This window comes from Mugil cephalus, chromosome 23 (genome assembly GCF_022458985.1).
Source record: "Mugil cephalus isolate CIBA_MC_2020 chromosome 23, CIBA_Mcephalus_1.1, whole genome shotgun sequence".
NCBI classification, from domain to species: domain Eukaryota; kingdom Metazoa; phylum Chordata; class Actinopteri; order Mugiliformes; family Mugilidae; genus Mugil; species Mugil cephalus.
The window spans coordinates 6,636,480-6,658,393 of record NC_061792.1 but is presented as its reverse complement, the minus strand read 5'-3'; the positions used below and the strand labels follow the sequence as shown (position 1 = coordinate 6,658,393).

General features: G+C 46.2%; 2 protein-coding genes across 6 annotated transcripts in view; one reads left to right on the top strand and one right to left on the bottom strand.

Annotated features, from left to right (window-relative positions):
• LOC125001253 (probable ribonuclease ZC3H12C) overlaps positions 1–5,665 on the top strand; it is a 16,523-nt gene extending 10,858 nt beyond the window's left edge. For all 3 annotated transcript variants that reach the window (XM_047577177.1, XM_047577179.1, XM_047577178.1), the window contains one exon: positions 42–5,665. In XM_047577177.1, coding sequence (XP_047433133.1) covers positions 42–1,660 — 1,619 coding nt within the window. In that variant the 3' untranslated portion in view covers positions 1,661–5,665. The remainder of the gene's footprint in view (positions 1–41) is intronic.
• Positions 5,115–21,914, bottom strand: LOC125001254 (radixin-like). 3 transcript variants are annotated; one of them, XM_047577181.1, is made up of 15 exons: positions 21,559–21,914; positions 19,605–19,698; positions 14,116–14,199; positions 13,805–13,900; positions 13,119–13,241; positions 11,789–11,940; positions 11,541–11,624; positions 11,267–11,413; positions 10,241–10,337; positions 9,991–10,154; positions 9,567–9,697; positions 9,150–9,310; positions 8,895–8,987; positions 8,555–8,782; positions 5,115–7,694 (listed from the first exon to the last, which is right to left on the bottom strand). In XM_047577181.1, exons 2-15 carry the CDS (start codon positions 19,614–19,616, stop codon positions 7,530–7,532), a joined length of 1,737 nt encoding a protein of 578 aa, XP_047433137.1. In that variant the 5' UTR covers positions 19,617–19,698; positions 21,559–21,914; the 3' UTR covers positions 5,115–7,529. The 3 variants fall into 3 exon arrangements, with proteins under 3 accessions (XP_047433137.1, XP_047433139.1, XP_047433138.1); XM_047577183.1 differs by lacking the exon at positions 21,559–21,914 and adding an exon at positions 21,415–21,531; XM_047577182.1 differs by lacking the exon at positions 21,559–21,914 and adding an exon at positions 21,187–21,362.

Sequence of the window (21,914 nt, the reverse complement as noted above, 5' to 3'; positions counted from 1 at the left end):
ATTGTCCAATTAAACCTTTAACGATTTTGTCTTTTCTCCAGGAAAGAAGTGCACTTACGGCCACAAGTGTAAGTACTACCACCCTGAAAGAGGCGCTCAGCCTCAGCGAGCCGTGGCTGATGAGCTGCGCGCTAGCGCCAAGACCTGCGTCACCTCCAAGAACCAGGGGGACGCCGGGCTGGTGAAGAGCCACAGCGTGCCAGCGGGCAGCATTGAGGCCAAGAAGGGTGCCCCGAAAAGGCAATCGGACCCCAGCATCCGGGCCCTGTCGTACAGCGATGCTGAGGAGAAGCTGCTGGCTAAAGGGCGGGCAGAAGGCCAGAAGAACAGCATGTGTGGTGGCGGCGGAAGCAGCGGCAGCTCCAACAGCAGCATTAGCTGCGGTGGAAATATACCCATGTCCTCGGCCCCTGGAGGCCCTCCATCCGGTCTTACCCTTCTGCAGGAGCAACAGTCCAGAGCCGTGACACCTCACAGTCACCTGCCACCGCCCGGCCACGACCTTTATCCTCACTGCGAGTCTCCAGACTTAAGCTACTACTCAGTAACACGTGCGTACTCCGGCCTGAGCCTCTCCTCCAGACGGAGCCCGGACTGCCGCTTCCCCAATGACACGGACCTGCGTCTGGGCTCAATGGGCTCAGCGGGCTCCGAATGTGGCAGCGAGAGCAGCGTCAGCTGTGGGAGCAGCTGCGACTCGTACGGCGAGCGGTCGTGCCTGGGGTGTCCCCCCGACACCTTACTGGAAGACGGCATCCACTTCGCCAATCCCCACGGCCGCCTCTACTCCCACCACGCCGCGTCAAACCACGAACTTTGCGGCCTTCACCCATCTGAATACACCAACATCCAGCACAGCCACGGATCTAATTCGGGAGTACACGCCTACCACCTGAGCGCAGCACGTGGGCAGAGCTGTGCTCATGATGCGCCCCAACCGGAGGCCCCTCCAAAGCGCCCCCTTTACCCTCTACCCCCTCATCTCCAACACCAGCCGCTGGCTGCGCGATCCAGCTGCCCGGGCGACTACCACTCCCTGCCCCAGTCCAACCCTCACCCCCCAGGGTCTCCTCTTGGTCGCTGCCTGGCCCCGACGCGAGCAGAGAGCGTGTCCGACTCGCACCTGTACGAACATCTTTCAACGTCGCATCATCACCGCCGGCCGAAGGCGTTGCCCAGCTGGGACACGTACTACAGGCAGCCCCCGGTGCCCCCGTCCAGGTACGAGCCGCCGACCTATCAGAGCCTGCCGGACACCCGCCAGTCCTCGTGGAACACTCCCCCGTGGGCGCAGGACGGCTACTCCCAGCTCCACTCCTCTCACCCGGCCCTCCACCCGTCCCCGACGCGTTACCTAAGCCACCCGCCTCCTCCTCCGCCGCCGCCGCCCCACTCGTCCGGCGCTCCCCTCTCGCATTACCCACCCCACAGCTCTCACCTCACCATGCCCTCCCACACCCCTCCCTCCTACATGCCGCAGCACCCGGAGTCCCCCGCGCACGGCCGCTACGGGGACATAAGGGAGAAAGTGTACGTCAACCTGTGCAACATCTTCCCGCCGGAGCTGGTGAGCCGGGTGATGGCCAGGAGCCCCCACGTCACGGACCCCCAGCAGCTGGCGGCGGCGATCCTTGCAGAGAAAGCTCAGACGGGCTACTGAGGAGAGGCGCAGGGATAAAGTTTCTTTCTTGTGACATTAATGAGACAAACGCGTACGATTCAAGGACATGAAATGCTGACGATAATCCAAATTCCTGCTCTGGTCACCACGCAGCAACAAGCGCTTGGTTTAATCTGTGACTCAAAGTGTGACGTGGGGAGATTGTTCTTGAACTGCCTGGTTATTCCTTTTTTTTTTTTTTTTTTGTTATTTATACCGAAGCTCAATGCGTCTTTCGCACAGAGGACTAGTTGTGCATCGAATTCAAAAGGCACTTTTTTTTTTTTTTTGAAGTTTTACAGCCGATTTGGGACATAATGTTGGTATACGTCAACTAAAATGAAGGATCGGTAGTGACGTCTCCCGCCTTTGTGACCAGATTCGGATTTTTTTTATGGAATACACTCACACGCTGTGTATTATACACTATATTTACATTTCAGACCTGCGTCAATCGGTGTTTGAAAACACATGGGGAGCAGAATCTGAGGATTTTCTCACCTGGAAGTCACTTAACAGATGTTTCAAACTATTTAACTTCAGTCCGTTTTATCTCGATCTCTTAAGTGTGTGTTGTGTAGACGTTTGTGTCTTTTTTTGTTTGTTTTTCCATCGGTGTCGGAAAGCTAGTCGTCTTATTTGAGATGGCTTTGAGTTTTTTGGTCAGAGTTGTAGCTGTAGAGATGGGTGACCCTGTCGTGTGTACCTTAGTTTTAGTAAGGGACATCTCTCTCGCTTTCTCTCTGGCCCTTTAATTTGGGTCAACTCTGGCATCTGCTACAGACAAGGACATCCGCCATCGGTTAAATGAATCCTGTACGTAGTGTAAATATATTTAACAGACTCCTCTCCTCTGCTGGGCTTTTTTTTTGGCTAACAGCGCCTACTGTCGTCTGTAGCAGATCCCAGCTGAATCCATGCTAGACAGAGAAAAAACCTTGTTTGATACAAATTGTATCATTAACTAAGTCGCTGGTGTTATATACAGTACATGGACTTGTGGATCCGTATCTATTAAACACTCTTGATGTATTGCTATATGATGAAGTGCATTTACGACAGTTCTGTTCCGACTGAGATGTTCCAACTTTTAACCTTGTGGAAGAAGCTTTGAGACAATTATTTCACATATGTTATTAACGAAAAAGGAGTTGTGTGCCTACTATGTTTAGGTGTCGCAACCCTTTTACGTGTGCTTATGGGTTTGTAGCTGGCTTTTTTTTTTTTTTTTTTTTTTAAAAAAAGCAAATTAGTTGAGGTTGGGCTTTTTTTTTAATCCTTCGAATTAAGCAGATATACCTGAAAATGTAAATCTATGCTTGAAATGATTAACCGATCTATATTTGGGTCAGCGGGACGTCCCATGGCGGCCATTTTGAACGACTTTACTGTATTAGCTTTGACGAAAACGCATCCAGGCACCAGTTAAATCTTAATGACGCAGAAGTTAGAAAGCTAGCCTCTAGATTAAGAAAACGGCTAGCCCAAGTTGAGCACTTACTAAGCTAACGCTAACATTAGCGAGCTAATTTTAGCTAACACTAAAAAGTAACATAAATAATCATTTAGTTTAAATTGATAATTAACTTTGCTCCAGTTCTTTAAAGCGTAGACTGATTAGCACTCTACATGACTGAAGTATTCAAAATGGCCGTCAAGGAATTAAAAAAAAAAATCTTGTGAGTTTGTCATCCAATTCATCACAAGCCAGCTACTTACAGCCCAACGGTTCACTTGCCATCACACGTGTCACATTGTACCAATATGTATAATTGTGCACCGGCACGTGCAGCTGATGAGAGCGAACCTTTGCGTGTATTGAAGAAGCGCCTTCTCTCTGGCCTCCTGGCACCGTGTGACAGCGTGGCACCCGAGCGTGGGCCCAAAGTAATGCCTCTAAATGGCATTGTGCTTATGACACATCCGATACTCTGAACTATGTTCAGCAAACTGTTATGCATGTTTTGATTTGTTTTCCGTTTTCTGCATGTGAACCTGTGTTTGAATTGTACACGCGTTTCCGTGTCTTTGGAAGTCCGTCTCGTGATAACGTGATGCCCGTACACAAATACGACTGCCTGTAAATTTTTTCCACTTGTTTCTGTGTAAAGTATAAAATGCTGTGCCGCTCGACAATTACGTCAAAGGATCAAGATGCATGTCACGGAGAGCGTCCTGCCTTTCTTAACACCTTTACTGTTGGAAGTGAGCTCAGCCGTACACAACAGCCCATCAATATTACAGTGCTGCACAGGCCACTGTACTCTGGTAGTAAAAAACAAAACAAAAAACAAAACCTTTTCACACAATCTTTACATTTTTGCAGTAGAATAAGATAAGTCTTGAATTCAATATTGTAACATTTTCAACTGTAACTTGTTCATTAAAGAGAGTACAGTTAAAAACATGTGGTATTTATTGGAGGTTAATATCAGTCACTGCTATTACTTGTGATTTAATGTAATGACTAGTCGACTGTCGTTATAAAACAGTCAGTTTTGCAAAATGTCACAATAACAGATGAATTCAGTGGGATGTGGTTTCCGCTCTAACATGAGTAATGGTGTCGGTTTCCGTTTTGGAAAAAATAAGTTTCAAAATGAAATGTTACTTTCATTTCGACCGAAAATCATCACCGTGTTTGGGATAATTCTGAGTGATTATAATATAGAGAATAGAGAAGAAATTCCAAGGACTGTTTCAATAGGGCTGGGCGTTATGACCAAATATAGGATGATTTTACTGCGATAATGAGTAAATATTATAAAATAAAACCACACTAGGGAAAAAAAAAAGTTGAAAGATGAAATAAAGAAACGGGGTGAATTACTTATTTTGATATATTTAAACATGTTTAAACTGCTATGTCTATAATGTCAATAGTAGCGTGACCCGGCTACCGTAATAACTGTAATATGCGCGCAACATTTTTTTGTTTTCATTCATAAAAAGACAAAATTGGGGACATTTTCATGGACAGCTTTAACCAAGGGACTGGTCATTTAAAACGGGGACTGTCCCTAGAAATCGGTTTTAGGGTGTCTGGTCACCCTAAAAAAATGAAAAAACAAAACAACAAAAAAAAACAAGTCTCCTTGTTCTGCCGCTTCGTTTATTTCCATTTTCCTCGTGATGATGACAAAGTGCGACATTAAAAAATGGTCCAGTCTGCGTTCCAAAAGTAATCAAATACATCGGTATATTAAAATTTCATTTCATAATGAAAAAAAATACCAATTTTCTCTATGAACCAGTATACCGCCCAGCCCTATGTTTCGATAAGGACATTATCTGGTGAATTTTTTTTGATTTTGTCTACAATTAAGAGCATAATATAGAATGTAAATGAATTATTTTTTTAAATCAACATTAAATAAACCTATGATTCAATAACTTGCATAAAGTCCTCGTACTGGAATACAATGCTATAATAACATTAACAGACAAAACACAGTCAAAATTTAAAACTTTTTATTTGGGAACCAATGGACTGCAATCCACCTGTGCCTTCTATCTTAAAGAATACTAAGATGAACATAAGGATGGAAAAAATAAACAAAAGCGAAGCAAAACGTGACAGCTGGTGCCAGAGCAGGCGTCACCACGGAGCCGCCTTCATTGGAGGGGACAGGCAGACGAACTGAAGCCTTAGCGGTCTAACGTGGAGAGTGTGGAGGGAGGGAGGGGGGGACACGTCAGCTAGAGTTTTCCCCTCCAATGAAGCCGTGTAATACAGTGATGCGCGCCGCTGGTTTAGGGTCTTGGAACACAATGCAAAAATATGAGCTGGAAGCACAGGATCGTTTTCTTGACCTGCTATGGCAAACACAATACTAACAACGGACGCTGAAGCTAAACACAAAAGGCGGGCTTCAGCGTCGCGTTCCATACAAGTGCTTTAACTTTAAAACTATTAAAAAATATCAACCTACACCAGCTGTCAAGTAAAGCAAATAATACCATAAACATTTTTCATCGTATTGTTAATAATAATAATAATTATAATAAAAAAAAAGGAAACTTAATGTTCACTCATTTCAAAAAAATGCACCTTTTTCCCACCACATGAAACTCGCTCGTTGTCTGTTAGAATTTATAAAGATTTCAGGGGTAGAAACTGGCCGGCTATCGGTTCGACTCCGTTTCCGAGGTCCGTTCACATTAACTCATCTCTTTATGACTCGTCTCCTTAAAGTGGAGCCGGAAGAGCGGAGGTTCAGAGCGGACACTTAAGGCCATTTTTTTTTTAACTGTCACCACCAACAACTCGCGGCTCCGCGCGAGAACCCGAACGCCTCACGGGGACTGTTAGTGACAAAGGGAGCCATCTTCTGAAAACGCCTCCGATATTTGTCAAACTAAATGTGAAGTCGTCTGAAAAGCACACACACGTCTGAACAAGGCCAGGAGGACTAGCGCTAATGGAAGAATCTTTCGCTCCGGGAGGTACATTTCATATAAATCACAAATTTTAACCAACCAAAAAAAAAAAAAAAAAAACTGAGCTCTGACCAGACGTAACAGAAACCAAGAAAAATCATGACCTTCTCGTTTTTTATTTTTTAATATTTTTGGAGTTCGGGGAAACACCCTGAGTGTTTGACTGTCAGTCACCACTGCTATTATTACTGAGGTAGAGATCCGTCCCGGGTCGGGACCGATGTTTTCATAAGCTCCCCAGCCAGAGAGGTGCCAGGCCTCTTTTTTTTTTTTTTTTTCCACGCCGCCAATGTATACGCACACTCACAAACACGCAAGCCGCAGCAAACGCTCGATCGACCGGACGCGGGCAGACAGACAAACAAACGGGCAGTTCGTCTGTCCGCCCGTTTTAATTCCCTGGGTTCCTTTGTGAGCTGGTGGGCAGAGAAAACCATCTATGGTGACCAGGAATGAAACACTGGGATGCAACTGGACTGAGATACACACTCTCTCAAACACACACACACACACACAACTACCAATTAGCTTATCTTCATAATACTTTTTAAGCTTGAGGGCGACAGCTCAGTGGCACAACCTGATTACATGCCATCCTTTGTCCTCTGCATGTTTTTAAAAAGAAAAAAAAAAAAGAAACTTTCCCTTTGTTACCTTTGCTACATTCGTTTGTCGTAACCTGCCGTGGGACAAGTCGCGTGGCTCTTTCCTCTACGAGGGTCAATTCACTTCGTCTTCACTCGCGATGGTCGGCCTAATGGAGCTTTTAAAATACTGCAGTGTCGTGTTTTTCTGTATAAACCTAGAGCGGAACGACCCATCTAGCTAGATATGTTTCGATACGACGCGACGCAGAAGAGCTTCGGCGAATAAAAACAGTGGCCTCGCCCGACGCGTTCGACAGACGACTTAAAAACGTGCGGGCGTGATCGATAAAATGAGTCGAACAAAAGTAGAGAGGAAGAACTTAAAAACAAGAGGTGGAAAGGTGATGTTTAACTGAAGACGCGGACTCGTGCTAAAGCTTTTCATACACGCTGTCGAGCAAAAACAACAAAAGAAAATTAGCTTTCTATGGCCATGTTAACTCAACATGAAAAATAAATCGATTTGTTCCATTTTGGTTTGACAGTTCCTCGTTTCCCCTGCACTCACGGTTTACAAACGCAGTACGATGATGCTCTGCGTGTTGAGAGTGGCGGGTGAGCAGCAGCTCTGGATCACAGACAAAGTGGAGATGTGAGGGGGGGGGGGCGGGACTTTGGCAAAGTTTGACAAGATGATTTCTGAACTCGGCGGCATCTGTTGTCCGTGAAAATGGAGCAGCCGTTAAAAGGGGAAAGTTCGAGAGCAGGTAAACCCCCCCCGCGCCCGACCCAAAAAAAAAAAAAAAAAAAAAAAAAGGAGCGAGGGACACAGGCGCTCCCCCTCACATGGACTCGAACTCGTCGATGCGCTGCTTCGTGTTGCCCTGGCGGATCTGGCGCAGGGTTTTGTATTTATCTCGGCCCGCTTTCACGTTCTCCGCGTGCAGCACGTCGTTCTGGGTCTTCTTGGTTTCGTCCCTCGCCTCGGCCAACTCCGAGGTTAACGTCTGAGAGAGCGGAGAGAAGGGAAGGAGAGAGGTTGAGGAGGAGGGAGGAAGGAAGGAAGGAAATGAGGAGAAGACGTTGATAGTAAGCAATGAAAAGGAAAAAAAAGGAAGGACGACAGGGAGGTGGTAGCGGGTGAGACGGGTAAAAACAAAAACAAAAAAGGAAGAGGACGCAAGAGCGGAGGAGACACGCCTCATTTAAAATGAAAAATGTCTGACTGACTCTGGCTCTATGTGACGAACGTCTTGAATCAAGTTTGTTGGAGACAGAAGCAGAGGTCAGCATTTAGATTGGTTTGGCCCGTTTCTTCACTTCATTTTAAGATGCATGTAAACGCCCCTGCGTGAGATTCCTTCCTTTTACTGTTGAACTCTTCTTGCCATAGCTTGAGAACGAGTCCTGGCTTATGCGGTAGCCGAGCTTATATCTACAGCCTTTTTGCAAAATCATTTAAAAAATGATGGAAACGATCCAGAGGTGTGACAATGTTCGGTGAATTGGTGGAGATCTGCTTTAAAGCCAGGCTACAGTCTAAGCCAGCACATCTACTCCTGTTAAAAGCAGGAGTTTAAAGAGGAACGGACACAGACATTTACCTCATCTTACCCTTATATGCCATAGCCTGCCCGGTGTTTCCACTTTGCAACAAAACTGCTGTTAGAAAATATAATCTTGTTGTTATTTATGTTAAGTAAGACTGCATTCGTCTAGATTTCGATCTTATTTCAGCGCGACTTCTCAACTCCCATCTTCATTGAGCTTTAACTCTTGACGCAGCCCTTCACTGAAAATGTCCGACTCACCTGCGAAGCGAAACGCTAGCTCTGCGTTTTTTTTTTTTCCCGGCCGTGGCTCTTACCTGCAGCTGCTTTTTGACCCTCTCGTTCTTCTGGGCCTCGGTGATGCGCTCCTCTTCGCTGCGGAGGTCGAGCTGGCTGACGCCCTCGTTGGAGAGCTCGGCGCTGGCCTCCGCGTGGTTCTCGTCCTGCTCGTCGTGCTCGTGGCCTCCCGGGGGCGCGGCCGTCGGCGTTATGGCCGTCTTCAGCTCCTCCTTGGTCTTCTCCAGGTCCTCCTGGGCCGACAGCGCCTACAGGGGAGGACACGGTGGATGAGAGAGTGGAAAGTTTGCTGGCAGATCACCAGTTTTCTGTGTCCTTTTAAATTTGTGGTATTACTGATGAACTGAAGGGGCGCTGTACCTTGTGCTGCCACTCGGTGGCCTCATCCTCCTTCTTCCTCTTGGCGTCTTCGAGCAGAGCGATCTTTGCTGTGAATTCAGCCAGTTCGGCGGCCTGGGACGAAATACAGACCGTTACACGTCATGTTCGTGTAAACACAAAAAAAATCTACCGTTTTAAATAAAACACGCCCTGGCTGTATACACTTAAAAGCGAAAGCATCTCCGCGTGTACCATCTGGTACCGCTCACGGCGTCAGTCGGAACAAACACAAACCAGTTGCTCTTGAGTCTTCTGCTGGTCGACGGCCTGCTTGGCCAGCTCGGCCTTCGCCTCCTCGGCTGCTTGCCTCTCCCTCTCCAGGCGCTCGGCCTCCTCCCTCGCTCTCTTTCTTTCCTGCTCCAGCTCCAGCGCCCGACGGGTCTGTTCCTCCAGCTCTGTGGGAGAGCAGACGCATCAGAAAATGCTGAACTGAACTTCAGATTTCAACGCGATCCCCTCTCGGGAACACGCATCTCAACTGAGTTCAATGTCTTTCCAGAGGAAATAATAATAAATTAAAGCTATGGCTTATAATTAGATTGTCAGTTCATTGTAATCATGTACGAATGATGAATAGACAGAGATTTATAGACGTGAGGAAGAAGCAAAGAAGATAAGTGAACAGGCTGCTGGATAAAGAGACACTCGTACCTTTCTGAGCTTTCATCGTCTGCTCTTCAATCTGTCTCAGCCTCTCCATGAGCTCTTCCTTCTCTCGCTCTATCCTCTCCTTCTCCTTCTCGGCGAGCTCCCGCTTCTTCTTTTCGTTCTCCAGCTGGGCCCTGAGGAGACGTCGCGCATGTTGAAGTGTAGTTTGGGATCGTGGCGCAAAAGCAGATTAAGCGCTTGTGATGTGAAGCTGCGGCGGCGTTCGGAATGAGTGAAACACTCCTGACTGAGATTTGTGGACGTGAAAGGGGAAAGAGCGCCCTCCAGAGGAAAAGCACTTGTCTGCACCAGCTGTTCTCTGAAGAGATTTCCCAGCAGCGCAGAAGAAGTGTCCACACATTTATGCGTTTTCAAGGATCGCTGAAATCGACGTTTATTTTCTAAATAACAGAACGCGTGTCGGTACCTCTCCATCTGTTTGTGGTGCTTCTCCTCCCGAGCTTGAGCTTTCATCTGCTGCACCTCGATGGTGTCGGGCTTCCTCCTCCTCATGTACAGCTCGTGGTTGCCCATGCACAGCGCCAGGATGCGCTTGTTGATGCGCAGCCGCGGGGCGTAAAACACGAAGTCCTGCGGGTGTTTCACAAAGAAAAATAAAAGGTGACGCACGTGCGCGAGGCAGAGAAACGGGGGTTTGGTTTTTAGATGTTACTTACGGGTGCTTTCTTGTCAATAGGTTTGATGACAAACTTCTTGTCATTGAAAGAGATGTTTCGGATCTCGCTCCAGGGGAAGCCGATCTTCGGCGTCAACCTGGAAGACACGTCAAACCGCGGTCAAGGCCGTGCGCGCGCGTACCAGTCGGTTTTATATACACACTCGAGCCAGCAGATGGTGCCTAGAATAAACAGACCATCTCGCAGAAACTGACGATGAAGAAATGCTAAAGGTTTTTCGGGATCGTGTCAGGAAACGGCACCGACGGCAGAAAGAACAAAGGGACGGTGAGGAAGTCACAGCCGACAGAGACAGAAACTGTCCCGTTATCTCGCTGTTGTCATGTTTTTTTGTTTCCTCTCCGAGGCGACAACAGAGGAAATGTTGCAGGAGTAGTGAAATGTCCATCCTTTCCACCACTAATGGCAATAAAAAAAAAATAAAAAGAGGGGACAGGAAAGACTCTACTACAATGGAGAGGGACGGTCTTCCTTTCTTGACCTCTCCCTCAGCTTCTAAAAATATCTCGGCTTCCTCTAAACATGTTGGACAACGTCTCTTACAGAAAAAGAAAAAAAAAAACTGCGCAATTTTTACCATATTGTGATATGTCACACCTCAAAATGTGCAAAAAAAATACAATACGTTTCCCAAGATTAACACACAGCGTCATGACAACGTGTTTCAGCACATCTCTCCTGATTGTGAAACGCGGCGTTATGAGCTTCCAGCTACTCACTTATCCGAGTCTCCTGCAGTTTAGCAATCGACTGCAGCCCGGAGGGCTACGCAAACACGAGTCCGAGGGACGGGCCCGGTGCCAAAACATACATTTCGGAACATCAAAATACTATCTGGTGAGTTGACAGTAAAACAATACAGTTTATTTTATCCGACGGGACGGCTCGTTTTTGTGAGCCGTGGGTTTAGTCTCATCACCGCGAGGCTAAACACTGAAAGATAAGAGTTGTTCAGAGTTTAGTTTCCCACAGAATTACGCTCGGCTTCCAGCGCGTATCCCTTACTTGTCCTCGTGTTCGTAGATATTGAGGCCAAGGGCGTCCACGCCCAGCCACAGCTGCGTGCCCTTCTTGTTTTTGATCTCAAAGTAGTTGACTCCGTACATCTCCAAGTCCTGGGCGATTTTAAGATACTCCATCATGGAGTCCTCTCTTAAGAGAAAAAAAAAAAAAAAAGGGTAGAGTTAGCAAAACGTTTTGTCCTAACATGACACAGCAAGTCCAAAAACTAATGCTCCATCTCTGTCAGGGCTTTGAAGAACGTGACTGTCCGACACACCTGAGCATTCCTTTGTGTTCCTCGTGCCAAGTCTGTATCCTGTCCTCCCACTGCTCCTTAGTCAGCTTGTGCTGTTCCAGGACTCTGCACAAACACACACACACACACAGTGACGTTCACCTGAAGGAATGTCAAACAGCTCAGTATTGCTTCCTCGGGAGGAAATAATTGAAAGCTCCAACTGGCGAGGAGTCGCATCTCCGTTGTGGTGCGATACATGAAGGGACGCCTCCGGACTCGGCGCGTACCTCTGAGGCAGCAGTCTGTCGTGGGTGAGGTACCCGGCCTTGTGGACGTCTTTGCTGTAGTCCCCGTACTTGGCCTGGACGGCGTACGAAGCCAGCAGCACGGCCGTCTCGGGGGGGCAGTAGTTCTCGTCGTTCAGGATGGCCTCTTTGACCTGGAGGAAAAATGTGGGCGACATTTGGTTTTTAACCCCCTGGGGTCCACGGACGCGTCGCCGCGTCCAAACCCCATGACCAATTTAACACGACGTAGCAGCAAGACGCAGCGTCATTGAATCTTCGTTTCAGCTTTTGTAGAAAGTGCTAACTTCAGACTATACACTAGTTTTCAAACTGTGTTGATAGGCAAAGTAAAACTAGACTTATTAAAAATAATTTACCGCACACTTTTATTGTGAATACTGCCGTCGTGCTGATGCGCGTCTGGTGTACGGAGAAACGGCGAAATGGAGCGCTAGCGGAGATCGCTAACTAGCTTCAAATGCTCGAAAGCAAAAAAAAAAAAAAAACCCCCAAAACAAATCAAAACACAACTCCAACCAACCCAGTCAACCCCCACCCCCTCCCTCCCCCCATGACACCTCCTTTCCTATTGGAAGAAAAATGCATCCGATTGACCAATCAGTAAATGATGTGTCAAAGGTTGCTAAGGAAAAGGGAAAAGTTGTGGGAGTGACACAATATTTAGTTTATTGTGTGACTGCAGCCAAAGAGAAAAAAGCCAGAGATTTGGAACTTTTAGATATTATTACTTTTATTTATATTTTATATTTATATTTTATTTATATTGTTACACCTGATGGTTTTGTCAATGGTAGTAAATAGTTGTACAAAAATGCGTGATGCATTACCTTCATTTAATTGGAAATAGTTATAAATACATTTGTTGTTTGCTACATTTGTACATAAGCTTTTGATTTTTACACTCTAGATTTACATTCTAAGTTATAAAAAAGGTTCGTTAAATAAGTTTGTGGTTTTCACAGTGAAAAACCTAACATTTTCCTACTCGGATTTTATGGTTTTAGTGTGGTTTTAGGTCCAGTGTGTTAATACAGTTTGTCAAAATGAAAATATGATTGTAAAATGACACAGGTGAGGTTGTGCTGGAAAGAATGATACCAAAAAAGGCAATGTAAACAGTTTTTAAGATGAAATATGAAGGTAAAACCAAAAGTAGTCAAAAACGGGCAATTATGCTCTGGACCCCAGAGGGTTAACTTCAAACACACAGTTATCGTTTCTTTTTCGTACTCCCCCTTTGACCCAACCTTGAACTGGCTAAGCGTGGAGATGTTCTCAGTTGCCGTCATCGCAACGAGAGTTTAATTACCTGCAAGAAGAAGAGTCTCTGAGTGATCTCTTGGATTAGCTCTTCTGACACGTCTTCAGGGAAGAACTTGGCTCTGAACTTGAACTGCAGCGGGTTCTCTTTCTTCACGTCCTGCTGGGTCACCTGGGCGTTAAAGAGAACGTCGTCTATTCTTTGGTAAATCAGCAGATAAGTCGTGAGCTCCGGGCAGATCTCCTGATATCTGGGGACATCTGTTAGTGGGATGGGCTGCACATAGTTGACGCTCAGACAGACACAGAAAGTTTCCACTGCAGCCACATTTGTTAGAAGCAATCCTGTCGTAGATTATTCTAATGGGACACACACACACACACAGGTTTTTTTTGCCTTAATTCCTCTGTCTGACTCTGCCAAGCGCACACACACACTTGTAGAGTGTGTGTTTCTGTCATGCTCACTTGGACACAGTCACAGTGTAATAGCGGGGGTTTTAGAGCTGGAGGGAGCGTTGGCCTGAGAGAGAGAGAGGAAGTCTGTTAAAAGAGAACATCTGAGGCTCCAGACCACAGCTCGGCTCCCAGGCGGACGGCCTCAGACGGGCGCGGGTGAAACGCGTCGAGGGAAAGAAAGCGAAAGACCGAAAGAGTCGGAGAATTGAGAACAGATTTATTGAAGGATGGAATTCTGGTTATGACGAACTGAGTTTCAAGCAAAGAGAGACGGACCTTCTTGTTGAGTTTGAGCCAGGTGGTGTAGCCTTTGCTGTCCATGTACTGCAGGCCGAAGAACCACACCTCCCGCAAACCCACCGTCTTCACCACCTGAGAGCAAAACAACAACGTCAGGGCACGAAAACAACACAAAAACACTCGAAACGCAGTCACGCAACTTGTTTTCTTTTGCATGAAAGCACATGATTTGTCTTGCGCCGACTTCGCAATAGTCGACTCGATGACTTTTCCCCGTGAAGTCGAGACCGAACAAGTTGGTGCGGGTATTTGAAATGATTCGCAGTGTGGTATTGTTTCTGGCTCACCTGGTCAAACAGTTGTTTCCCGGTGGTGTTCGGCTGGATGGCAAACTCCAGCTCCGCGTCCATGGTGGTCACACGTACATTGATCTAGAAAATAAACGGCGCAAAGTTGATTTTGTTGCTCATACTGCACAGTCTTTACAGTTTCCCCACATGTAAATTAAGTTATAGTGAACCTGTGTCCATGTGCATCTTAATTACCCTTATGTGCACGTCTTTTTACCCCTCTTTCTCAATTTGCATTTGCCAAAACACTAAAATAATTTAACACCTGCCCCAGAACTGAGCTCATTATGATTAGCCTCTAATCTCGACTAAACGTTCCTTAATCTCCAGCAACAATCAGGAAACATTTCTGGCTGCAAGCTCTCTTCTTTTTCTTCGTAACGTTTTGAAATTACAGCACGCGTTCGTGAGGATTCCTGTTAAGCAGAATTTGTAGATTTGCGAGTGTAAGGAGAAAAAGCAGAAGGAAAAACGACCTCAGGGATCCCCAGAGATAAAGGGCTGCACACAACAATGTCTGGCTAAGTGACATGATCATGGGGAGCTCTGAAAACAAGAAACCAGTTAAACCACAGTTTTTTCTTTCTTAGGAGAACATACAATTTTAATTTGCCGAAACAGGCATCAAGTTAAAGATGTAAGGTAGCAACGAGGGTAGTTGTTGTAACACTGACACTATCCATTACTTGTAAGTGAATAAACAACTGAACATATACTGCGGGGTGGGGCGCATGAGACATAAACAAACACTGAAAGTTCAACTCTTCCTCATTTCAGGGACGCAATTCCTTACATAGTATGAAAGAGGAACTAAAAGGAGTAAAAATCCTTTGCGTCCTGGTATCGTAGCGCTCTGCAGGGGTGAACGAGCCCCGGTTTTCAAGCCGGCTTCTCGAGGACTTCTGTCCAGGTGCGGGGGATAAAACCCGCGGCGCTGGCAGGAGGCCCGGCGGCGGCAGCTGGCGGCGGAGAGCGGAGCGGGGCTGACCTCCGAGACATCCTTCCTACCACACCCACTCGCGGGCTGAGCGGCGCGTTGCCTCAGTTGCGGTTAACGAGGCGCAGAGAAAAAGCGCCTGGTAGATGAAGGCAAGACGCGAGATTAGGCAGAGTGCAGAGGCAAAGTTTAGCAAGAGAGCGCGCGAGGGAGGGAGAGAAAAAGAGCGGGCGAGGTAGAGTGCAACAGGAAGCGAGAGAGATGATCGGAGGCGCGCTCCCTTTGAGATTAAGTTACGGCGGCGTTACAGTGCGTTCGATCGGACGAAAAGGAGGGACGGGGAAACGGACGGAGAAACAAGAAGCCAGAAAACGAACCGTTTCCATTCAGCGACTATACAAAAAAACCTCAGGAACGCTTACTTTGCGTTTCTTTCCCTCTTATTTTCTCACCATCTCTCCCGCCGTCATCCCTCTCTCCGTTTCTACCACTTTCCCCGCGATGAATAATCCATGAAACCCGTGTCTATACGGCGCGTAGCTGCCGCGCGGAGCTCGGACCACGATGTATCTGCTTCTCATTAATTAGCCATAAAAACTTTCTCCGCACTGTACATATCTCACGACCAAACGCGTGCCAGTCCGTTTATACAACACCATTATTTAGACTGGGCAGCGTCTCACGTGTTCGTGCTCGAACCCGATCGAGGCTGAGCTTTGTCTAGAAAATGTGGCGTTTTGCTTCGGCCCGTGTCAATTTCCAAACCAATTCAGATTTTGCGCTAAAACAAGTACCGCTTCCAATTTGAGCCAGAATCGGTTTGGCCGCCGTCTCTCTCCTCGAGGGCCGCGCATAGAGGGGGTCTATATTTTAGTCGACAACAAGAACAAGGCTTTATTTATGTCTGAGGAAAAGACTGACATGGCAACTCACGCCAGTCTTACTCTGGAAAGAGTTATGATTTCACATTAGGTTGAATCAGTGTGTGATTGTGGCCATTTTTTAATCAAACTGGGAACACACCCTAAAAAAAAGCATAGATTAACATCATTTCTCTCCAGTTTTATGCCCTTTTGTTTCTTACTGTGCTTCCACTCTGGGCACTCTACATCCAATACCATTAGCTGCTTATTACAACACAACCCTACCGACATTATTTCAATGAGGATGCTGGGGATATTGTTACATGATAGAACATGAGCTACTGCTAAGCAGCGACACCAGCTCTTTACTCTGGTTGTCTTTGCCTTTAAGCGGAACAACGGATCGATACAATTATGACACTAAAACTAATGTGAACACATATTTAACAAGAAAGCAATAAATATAGCAGGCTTGGTATTTCATATTACTGTAATGGAGCTTCAGGAACTATTCAGAGAACTGGTCTCTCATACATAGAGAGCACTGGTCCTCATATGTGAATCCTTCGTGTGACTCAATGAAAGTTATCATCATATTATGTGACAGACAGATCTGTTACACACTTTCTGAACAGAAAAATAAACATGCATGCATGCAGCTTTTCTGAACAGTTCCGCCCAAACACAAACGCACACCAGATAAAACGTGTTCACGCGTCGCTGACGGATGAATTGGGTCTTTGTGCCGTTTTTCACCGCCTCGGTGACTTTGCGAGACGCGAAAAGTTGCGCGCGCTGCGCTGCTCAAACTGGGGTTTCCAAGTGACCGGCCTTGACCGCGTCTTTCCCAGTGTTTGTGCAGTGCCTCGCCTGCCATCGGCAATCGGCTGTGAGAGAGCAAACCTTTGTGCCGCAAGTGTGCGACTCTGCCAAAACACAGCAAACCCAAAGAGCAGCGAGAGAGATGGAATCCTGTATGTACCAGACGGTCTGTTAATCCTCTCTCTGCAGTAGGGAGGGCGGTGGTGTGTGTGTGTGTGTGTGTGTGTGTGTGTGTGTGTGTGAGAGAGAGGGAGGGGGGGGCAACAACATGTTGAGGCACCGACAGGGCTAATCACACACTCCGTCAACTAAGATGTCTTGTAGGAGCGACTTTTGCAGGCCTGTCCTTAAATAACACTCAACACGTTGACTGGGAGACATAGCAGCATTTAAAACAACCTAATTACTCTGTTTAAACACAGACTAAGACCAGTTAGCATTTTGAGGAATGAGCTACCTCAAATACCAAACAGTCCGCCTCCCAATACTTAGGCTACATATATGTTTATTTAAATGATTCGGGGACCAGATTTTCTCATTTTCGAGATGACACAGGTTGAAAGAGAACACCGAATAGATTATGTGCTTATGTGTCACCTTTTTAATTACCTTATTAATACATTTTACATGGGCTCTGTCTCTTCTCGTATAATACACATAGTGCGAGAACTGAAGCCAACAAATGGGAACTCCTAACGCGGATCGCGATGAGCGTACGAGTTTTAAATCGAACGGCTATATTATGTTTATTCCTGCAATTTAGAGATGTTTCTAAATCCCCTCTCCATTTCAGCTGCAAAGATGAGTTCTCTCTCAGACGGGCCCCTTGTTAAATGTGCAGCTGTTAAGTTACTGTAAGCTGTTTAGAGGAGCTTTGCTCTGAGAGGTCTTAAAATGCACACATACACACACACACTTCAATCAGCAGAGCCTCTAATCTGGCCTGCTGCGCTCCAAAGCAACTGTCTGTCCGTCTGATCACCCCCCCCCCTCCGTGCAGAGCGAGGGCGAACCACAGCTACCTACAAACAACATTCATCATTTAGGACGATAATGAGAAAAGAGCAGAAAGATCCATTAGAGGGATAATAAAAGGAAAGAGAGGCCATTTTTCTGACCGTTTCCTTCCCTGATGGTCATTTCGTGATATTCCTCTCTCCACATGGTGCCCTTTTATTTCCACACGACCAGGATGTTGACACAGTCCTGGCCCCCAAAGCGCACACACGGGGCCCCGACTTCAGCAAACAGGAAAACAGCCACAAGCTAGGAAACCAGCAAGTACCTTCTTCCTATCGCCTCATAACTCTGCTCGTGTAGAGCTCATCACACACAAGGCGCTGAAGATTGTTATCAGGAGATATGAGAATCTCTTAAATGTTTTATCTATTTCATACTTTATGTTTGAGCCTGGGACGTAGATAACTAATTGATTCATCTACCATGTATACACTAACCGAAGGGATCAACCGCTCAAATAACAGTGCTTCAAGCCGTTCTGCAATTTCTGTCATGTCCTTGTAAAGAAACCGCAACTTAAATTCCCCCAAAGCTTTGAAGTTGGCACCGAAACGCTGATCTCGTCTGACGGACCCTGCTCTTGCTTCCCCTGTTTATTAAATCAGCGCCTCGCTGCGATCAGCTGTACTCTGTCACGTACTGTCCGCGACGCGAGCGTCACTCTCGGCAGAGCGGCCTGCAGTCAGCTGTCCGAGGAGCCTTTTTTTGGACGGTCCCCGGGTGAGTCAGGGGACAGGAGGGGGGGGGGGGGGAGCGGAGGATGACATCAGTGCCTGGCTGTCTCCGCTCTGCGTCTTCCCAAACACCCACCACCTAAAGCGCCGGACGAGAGACGTGCTTCACTTGTGGAGTGGCCCGGAGCTCGCTGTTCCCACTTGTTTGGAAAATAATCTGATGCAAACTCCGGCAACTTGACCTCAAAACACTTCCCCGTGAAAAACATGAGCTTGAAGTCGAAATTAAGCAGACCACAATTAGCCTAATAAATAAACCATGAACGGCTGTAATATTTTAATTACTCAGATTACTAAATGGACCACACACCATTATACTACAGAGAAATTATCTTAAAGCTTTCACAGACTGAATGTGACTACAAAGCAGAAGAGTTTCTGTTAACACTGAGAAGCAACAGATGTCTTTTTAATTGGCCCAATGTGGGTCAAATGTGCTTTTGGTAGAACTGCATTGTTATTCCCGGCTTGTAGTGGTATAAAAGTGCAGTCTGCGGTATCCACGGGCTCATGCGTAAACTCCACGCGAGTCGGTTCATTATGAAAAGCAGTATGGGAGCAGTGGGAAGCAGACAGCCACGAAGGAGCTGCATAAAATTGGTTTTGTTTTGCCGTTGTTCGCATCCCAGGACTCTGGCATTCTCTCCACCCTTTAAGCAACAATGGCGGCAGTGTTGCAGTTGCGAGGCCTGCAGGCCTGGAGGTTCACTTCACACTCTGGCTGTTGTTTACTTGGAAAGGGGAGCATGAGGAGTGGGAGCAGTCGGAGGGGTGAGGGGGGGGCGAAACTGTCATTTCCCAGAACTTTCAAACGTAGCTTTGGGCAGCGGCGCATGCTGACTTTTACAGAGCGGCTCCAAAGAGGCAGTTTATACAAGGAGATGAGGCAGGAACAAACAAGCAAATGTTACACTTCTGATTCATATCACGTATCCTTAATCATCTCCGCTTATTTCCATTAAACAACCTCATTGAATTAGCACATAGAAGTGCCTAACTCAAGTGTTTTTTCCTGGTTCCTTCCTCTTTCGCCGCATTTTCTCTACTCATATATGAAACACAGCTGAAATTTCCATGTCGACTCTCGCCGAGCTCCTTTCAGACTCTTACCGGTTTCGGCATCTCTGCTTCCTCTCCTCCTATCGCCCAGCAGCTGAGAGGATAAATCCGTCACAGGACGGCAACAGCACCTGTATCACAGGACCTGAGAGTGAAAGAAGCAGTTTTGTATGAAACACAAAGTGTCAAGAGTGAAACTGCACAAGCTGCTGCTGTGTTTTTTAGTAGTCTTTGCAAATCAATCTTGATGTCTGTGACTAACAACTCGGCAAACGTTATTCCATCTCGACAGTTTTAATATCATGATTTTAGATTATGGCGATGGTCACGATAAGAAAATAAGACGACACTTGTAATGACTACAAGTCGCTGAAGCCCCAAGCAGCCAAAGGCGTTGAGAAGTGTTTTTTTTGCGTTAACAAGTTTTTGCTTAAGTGTACAACACTTCACGGAGGGAAGCCGTTTTAAATGTGATTTCTGTGGAAGAGAAAACTGGAAGACAGTCAGGGCATTATGCGGCGACTCGTGAAAAATTTCAAAATGATCTCAGTGTGTTATGTTGAATAAAAGTTCTGTATCACCATTTAAAAAAAAAAAAAAATCAATTTCACTCTAATTGCATGCAATCTCTTCAAGCATGCTTAACCAATTTATATTGTACCAACTTAAGTAGATTTTTCTTGCCGCTTTCATCGTAATGTTGCATAAGAAAGCTTCCAAGAAGTGGAACAAATGACATGAAATCGAATTTGCTTGCCGATTTTTTATCGATTCTTATCGATTCCTGCTCCCGCGACGCGCGCGCGTTACGGCGGCCAGGTACCGGAAACACAAGGAGGAAGGAAACAGTTTGGCAGTGCGATACCGACGTGACCCGGGGAAACCAAGAGTTTGTCTTGACCGACACATGAATCACATCTGTGAGTCACAGCGCGGTCTTGACATGCACCGACACAGAAACTTAGGATGTGCACACTGCTCCATTACTAAAAAGGAGAAGTTATTTGCAACAGACTCTGAAATGATTTAAAAAAAAAAAAGAAAGAAAGAAAGAAAAAAAAGACATTGAATAGAGCAGGGCTGAAGCTAGCAAACGGACACATTATCCATGAGTGTTACTAAATTTATTAAACCATTTTGACACCGCGTTATTTTATCGGCATTTGTTTGCACTAACTTTAAATGATAATAAATTCCCATTTAAGCCTCTGTTATTGTTGGGTAAGACAGAAAAAATGCATATATTTACAGACTCAGGATCTAAATCCACCAACAGTTACCTGCCTCCATTTTGGAGACTGAAAAAACAACGATTAAACTTAAAACGTGAGCAAATTCCTCAATATTCAACGGTTTTACCGTCACAAATTGAACCGTGGGTGTAAAAGTTAACACATTTAAGGTTAAAGTCGCCTGAATATTTGAGGGTTTGTAGTCCAGTCGAGGACGAGTGCACCACTTGTAGCTTGTCGGTAATTAGCTCGCTTATTTACCCGCCGACTGTTGGCTTCCGTTAGATTGTAATTTAAACAAACAGTCGACACAGGTGGCAAAACGTCACCTTCAACAACGGAAAAAAACGGCTAAAGTTAATTGAAATAATTCGTTCAAAGCGGCGTTTTTAGGGACTTACTCGTGGTAAAACGCCGCCGTATTCCTCAGTAGGTGTCATAAACTCATAAAAGCGTGGCCCGTTTGAAAGCTACTGGGTGTAGTCTGGTATAACGGGACGAGCTAGCGGCGGCTCACCTCCCTCATGCCTGTAAAGTTTCAACGCCTCGAAAATGTTCACTACTTCCCCCACCAACAAAAAAAAAAAAAAAAAGAGGAAACGCGCAAAGAAATTGTGATTTATCCCTACCTAACGCACACGGAGGCGCGTTTAGGGGCAAACAACTTGCTCCAAGTCGACCCTTCAATGAAATGTGAATCGGCCGAACACGAGGACATCCGCTATTGCATCAAACTTGTAGAGAAGCTCATCTTTTAGGGAGAGGCAACTCACCGGGGGGACGATGTTGTGTGTGTGTGTCTGTGTCTTGAAATGGATACGAACGCCCGGTGTCTTCAGGATACGACAAAAAAAAAATTAAAAAATATTCACGATGAAAAATCCCTCCTGGTTCCCGAGCCTTGTCTATCGGTGCATTTGCCGAAACAAATTCTCGCAAACATGGGGAAAACACGTTCAAGTCTTAACAAGCATAAGGCGCTTTGGGGTTGTCGAGCGTCCAGCTAGCCGGAATAAGACGTCGCGACTTCCGGGTTCTGCTTTAAAAATAAAAGCCACGCCAACGCAAGGGGCGGAATAAATACAACGGGACATTAGCAGACATCAGTAACTACGCTAAGATAAAATCA